This window comes from Equus quagga, chromosome 8, assembly GCF_021613505.1.
Source record: "Equus quagga isolate Etosha38 chromosome 8, UCLA_HA_Equagga_1.0, whole genome shotgun sequence".
Classification (NCBI taxonomy): Eukaryota; Metazoa; Chordata; class Mammalia; order Perissodactyla; family Equidae; genus Equus; species Equus quagga.
Window position 1 is genome coordinate 7775159 of NC_060274.1, and position 6000 is coordinate 7781158.

Here is a 6000-nt window from a genome sequence, read left to right on the forward strand (position 1 = left end):
GGTTTTTAATAGCTGCACAGAATTCTGATGTGGTTCGAAAGTTCTTAAATTTAATTTTATAACTAAATCCAGACAAACCACATACCATCATGATCTTTTTTGAACACAATACTCACAAGAGTCAAAAGGCATTTATGAAAGCACCAACCGCTGCCATCTGTGCCACACCTTTCTCAGAAATTATGCCAAAGGCTTCTTTGTGGGGGGCGGCAGCAGGGGGTGGATTATGGGGAAGGTGGAGACACTTACGCCATCCTCTGAGACTCGCCACCTGAGGGTTATTTAAACAAATGTCTTTAGGGACAAGGATACAATATACCTCCAAGTAAAGCAGGAAAAGCAAGGTTTGTCACAATTTAATTAAAGTAAGACTGAAGATTAAAAACACACACACTATAACCCAACCATTTGAGGGAAGTCAGTGACAAGAGGAAAAAAGCAGCCTGTGTGAAGTCTCGGGAAATGAAAACCAGAGTAAGATTCTGTCACATGCCTCTCATACGAGGAGCAGGGGGACGCCTGCGAAGGATGTAAGCCAGCCTCTCTGGTCTGTTAACTTTAGTCACTAGGATCACGCAACTAATTTCCCTTGCTGATGTCATGCTTACCAATCAATCCCTTAAGGACACTTTGGCTTTCTATCAGTAAGGAAAGACACCAACCCACCAGGTGTGGACAAAGCTGACAAGGAGCCGAAGCACAGGACCTGGACCTTCTCTACTTTACCCTGCCAAGGGAATGCTAGCTCAGAAAGATCCACAGCAGCCATAGGCCAAATCCCTTTTCTGACAGCTCTGGTCTTTTCTCTTTAAAGAAACAATTTCCAACGGCCTACTGATTGGCAACATGAAAGCGTCTTTAAAAAGGATACAACTGAACGACAAAAAAACAAACAGCCGGATCAAAAAATGGGCAGAGGATATGAACAGACATTTTTGCAAAGAAGAAATACAGATGGCCAATACACACATGAAAAGATGCTCAACATCACTAATCATCAGGGAAACGCAAATCAAAACTACACTAAGACACCACCTTACGCTTGTTAAAATGGCTATAATCACTAAGACTAAAAATAACAAATGTTGGAGAGGGTGTGGAGAGAAGGGAACCCTCACACACTGCTGGTGGGAGTGCAAACTGGTGCAGCCACTATGGAAAACAGTATGGAGATTCCCCAAAAAACTAATATAAAACTACCATATGTGGGGGCTGGCCCCGTGGCCAAGTGGTTAAGTTCGCGCACTCCGCAGCAGGCGGCCCAGTGTTTCGTTAGTTCGAATCCTGGGTGCGGACATGGCACTGCTCATCAGACCACGCTGAGGCAGCATCCCACATGCCACAACTAGAAGAACCCACAACGAAGAATACACAACTATGTACCGGGGGGCTTTGGGGAGAAAAAGGGAAAAAATAAAATCTTTAAAAGAAAAAAAAAACTACCATATGACCCAGCTATCCCACAAGTGGGTGTCCACCCAAACAACTTGAAATCAACAATCAATCCAAAGTAACATATGCACCCCTATGTTCATTGCAGCACTATTCACAATAGCCAAGACGTGGAAGCAACCCAAGTGCCCATCAACTGATGACTGGATAAAGAAGATGTGGTATACATATATACAATGGAATACTACTCAGCCAGAAAAAAAGACAAATTCATCCCATTTGCAACAACATGGATGGACCTGCACGGAATTATGCTTAACAAAATAAGCCAGACTGAGAAAGACCAACATCAGATGATTTCACTCATATGTGGAATATAAACAAGCACATGGACAAAGAAAACAGTTCAGCGGTTACCAGGGGAAGGGGGTTGAGGGGTGCACAGAGGGGGTGAAGGGGAGCAACCATGTTGTGACAGACAAGAAATAATGTACCACTGAAATTTCACAATGATATAAACTAAAGGATACATACTGGGGCTGACCCAGCGCCACAGTGGTTAAGTTCGTGCCCTCTGCTTCAGCAAGCCCAGAGTTTGCAGGTTTGGATCCCAGACGTGAACCTAGCACCACTCATCAAGCCACACTGTGGTGGCATCCCACATAAAATAGAGGAAGGTTGGCACAGATCTTAGCTCAGCGACAATCTTCCTCAAGCAAAACAGAGGAAGAATGGCAACAGATGTTAGCTCATGGCCAATCTTCCTGACAAAAAAAAAGGATACATACCACCTGGTCAAATGAGAAGGCTAAGACAACAGAACTCTATGAGTAAAAAAGATAATCACTGAGGAATGAGGAATTATTAAGTAACAGGAAGTTATCAAGGCAAAAACATCCTGTAAGCAGTCAAGATCTTATATCCCCATATTTCAGTAGAGCTCAGAACAAGATTTACAAGAAACCAAGAGAACACACGTGAAGGAAGTAGAAGCAACTTCTAACGACATGACAATTAAAGGGAACCACAAAGTCCTTCTTGAGAGACCAGCTGTCCCCATTTCAGGGCATGAGGGAGCTTCTGCCATCACTGGAGCCCTTTGTTACTGCTGTGTGGTCACTGCTTCTCTGCCGAAAGCCACCCCGACCCACGGTATCTACTGCTGTAATGGTCTCAAGCCACGCCCAGCACTGAAGCAGCCACGACAGTCCGACAGTCCGCAGCGGCACCAGCACCGTAAGGTGGATTTCGCTAGGGAGAATAGGTGACATCCAATGTCAAGACTGAAACATGCAGGGTCAAAGGAAACATTCAACTTGAGAGAGAGATCAAATCACCTAGGAGTGATAGGATATGCAAGTACTTTTTTAGTAGTGAAACCCATTTTTTCAAATGAACTTGGAAGAACCATATCAAGCAAATAATAGATAAGGTCATTGGTAAAGAAAACAAGTTATTCCTAAATTCATGTAACATGAACTTTACAAGGTCAATAAGTGAGAACAATGAGGTTATTTTTAACATAAATAATTCTAAATGAAAGGTTTGTAGATAGGAACAGTCTTATATCAGCCTTAATACCCAAGTTCTATGTTTTTTTAAATTCAGAGTCAAGAAATCATGAAAGCAAATTGTTCCAAATTAGTGTAAATAGCTTTCCTTTTAATCTCAGGATCCTCCTACAACTGACCCAAAGCTTGAAAAAGAAATTATAAGGAATGTTTACTTCTAGGTTCAACCACTAGCAATAACAACTACTATGGTTATCATGAGTTCTTCATCAAAAATAAGGACAAGAAGTACCCACAAGTGACAATAAGCAGCAAAACTATCACAGAGCACTATCACCTCTCGACCTGTTTTGTGTCCCTTGGTCATTGCATAACTCTCCCGTCAGCACACACGGAGCAGATGCGTGGGGCTGGCACCTCCCGCAGTGGTGCACTGGCCAACATGTGCAGGCCTGCATTCTACAAAAGACCTGTGCACTGGAACAGTCTTCCTCATCAATGACACACTGACATCAAGAATCTGAACAAAGATGGCAGACAGAGCTTTATTCAGGTCTGTCCCCAAACCGGTTAACCTGGTAGCACAGATCACCGTATTATTGATCTCCAATGTGTAAAAATGTGGCATCCACCACATTTTGAACATGCATGCTGAGCTTTTTTAAAACGGTTAAAAACACAAACAAAAGGAATTAAGTAAACAAATCGCAGAACTCCTGAAGCATCTTTTACTAATGATCTACAGTAAGTTTGCCAGAGGTCAGCTCTGCGTATTGAAGAGGTGGTGGTGACAATGAGGGTGTATGAAAGAGAAAACAAGCGCCCTGTTGAGTAATCTGTTTTAGAAATTTGCCATTGTAAAATTAACTGCAATGTTGCTAAGAAAAATATTTCTAAGATCTTCTTGTTCTGTACACTGCTGTTCACTTATAGTTGGATGAAGCCCATTATCCTGACCTATTTTTACTATAACAAATCAGAAATAAACCTGGTTGAAAAATCAAGGTTTCTTTTTATCACTGGAGAAACAGTCATTTTTATGGCACATTTTGACTTTCCCCTGTCCTTTTTACCTTTACCTAAGAATGTTCACATCCATTTTTTCCCAAAGTATAGGTTATACAGAATTATAACTTCTGATCTGCCGATGTGGATAATGAAAGCACACCGCTTCTTCCTGGTGGTTAAGAGCATGGAATGTGCAGCCAGACCTGACTTCACTACCACCTGTGAAACCCTGGACAAGATCCTTAACCTCCATGCCTCAGTTTCCTCATCTGTAAAAGAGAGATAATAACAGGACCTACCTCATAGGGTTGTTATAAGGATTCAAGAAAATGGTACATAAGCATTTAGGAAGCATTCACTATTACATTTTAAAGAACAACTTAAAGGAGTCAAAATGCTCCACGACTGAATCGACTAACAAATTAACACAATAAATTTTCTGACAAAACTTCTAAAAATGTTAGATGTATTCAAAACAAAACGAATTTCATTACACCATGTACCATTATTTAGAGAAGTTGTTCCTTAAAAGCTCACAGGAGTATCTCAGAACTACCTGAGAATTAAGGAAAATGAAGAACGACTTTCTTCACAGTTTATAAGCATAAAATAAAACTGTTGGGACCGACTGGGTCATGCCAAGCAAGAACGCGGTTCCTGTGTTCAGTTTCAACGACAGCTACAGACTTTGTTTAAAATTTCTTTAAGCAGAAAAAAGAAAGAGGACGCTTAACTGCCTTATTCCTGGAACAACAGAGCAAGACAGCAAGATACAGGAGGAGCTGTGCAAGTATTTTCCTTGGAGGGGACAGGGGGCAGCAGTTCGCAAGTTTACTGTGGGATGCAAAGGACGGGGTAAGAGGACATTTGAACATACAAACACAAGCATAAAAGAGGAGGGAAATTCTTTCTTAGTTATGGTGAGTTTGATCTCCCAATTTTTAAAACAATGGCATAAAATTAATCAATAGAACCTCTAAGGAACAGAATGCAACAAATGCTCCGGGTACCAAAGTTCCATCTTCGAGCTTCGTGCGGTCGTAAAGTTTTAGACAAATCAATCCTTTAGTTTACGTTCACGTGTGAGCAACAATCGGCACAATGCTCCCACCGAAGGGCCGGTACGGGCCCTCAGAAAGAGAAACCAACCTGCCCGTTTGCAGAGACGAAGGGCAGTTTCTTCCAGGAGAGGCAGCAGGCATGCTTGGACAGGGGGCAAAAGAAGGGCAGGAGGAAAACGGAGGGGAAACAGTGCGTATCTGCTTCCCCAGCGTCGACTTCTTTACTTGAACAGGGGCGGAGGAAGAGGGCGCATTTTCCTCTAGCACCGATGGAGCAATTTCGGCGCGGCCCCCGCTCCGAAGCTCGCGGCGACAGAGGGGTCGCAGCTCCCGCAGGACCCAAGTCCCCCCCACGCTCCGGGCGAGCAGGGAAGCTGCAGGGAGGGCCAGCAGGCTGGGCGCCCGGGCACGGGACCCCCGGCACCCCCGGCCTCGGCGCCCGGGTCCCGGGGCTGCACCCCGCCCTCCGGCCCGGCCCGGGAGCTGGATGCTGCCCCCAGCACCTGGCGGGAAGCAGAGGCCCCCACGCCCCCTCGGCCCCCCACCGAGCCCGGGCCAGGACGAGCCCCGCCGTGGGCGCTGGGCGGCGGCCCCACTCACCTCGCCGACCGGCAGCGCTCTGGCTCCGGTTCGGGCTCGGGTTCCGGCGGCGGCGGCGGCGGCTCCTCCATGGCGGCGGCGGGGGTGACGGCGGAGGCGGGCGGGGGCACCAGCTCGGCGGCGGCGGCGGCTTCTCTCATCCGTGCACGGAGCCCCGCATGGCCGCGGCGGGCAGGAAGCTGCAGCCTGGCGCGGGGCACCGGAGCCCCGAAGTGCGGGAGTGACTCGGCTCCGCCTCCGCCTCTAGCCCGCCGCAGGAGCCGCTCGCGCCGCGGCCATCTTGGAGACGGCGACCGGCCAGCGCCGGGCTACGGCGGGCGGCGAGGGACAAGCCTCCCAGGGCGGCGGCGGCGGCGGCGGCGGGCGCTCGAGCCGGCGGGCGGGCTGGCGGGCGGACCGGCGAGGGGCGGGGCGGAGGGAGCGGCCCC

At 47.1% G+C, this 6000-nt stretch overlaps 1 protein-coding gene across 6 annotated transcripts in view; it reads right to left on the bottom strand.

The window, feature by feature from the left end:
• Positions 1-6000, bottom strand: part of MAP3K4 (mitogen-activated protein kinase kinase kinase 4) — a 138976-nt gene that overhangs the window by 97376 nt on the left and 35600 nt on the right. For 2 of the 6 annotated variants that reach the window (XM_046670635.1, XM_046670633.1), the window contains exon 1: positions 5573-5981. The exons of 1 other annotated variant lie outside the window; for it this stretch is intronic. In XM_046670635.1, coding sequence (XP_046526591.1) covers positions 5573-5712 — 140 coding nt within the window. In that variant the 5' untranslated portion in view covers positions 5713-5981. Of the gene's footprint in view, positions 1-5572; positions 5988-6000 lie in introns of those variants that run through there. 3 more of the 6 variants (XM_046670630.1, XM_046670632.1, XM_046670636.1) reach the window with 3 other exon arrangements.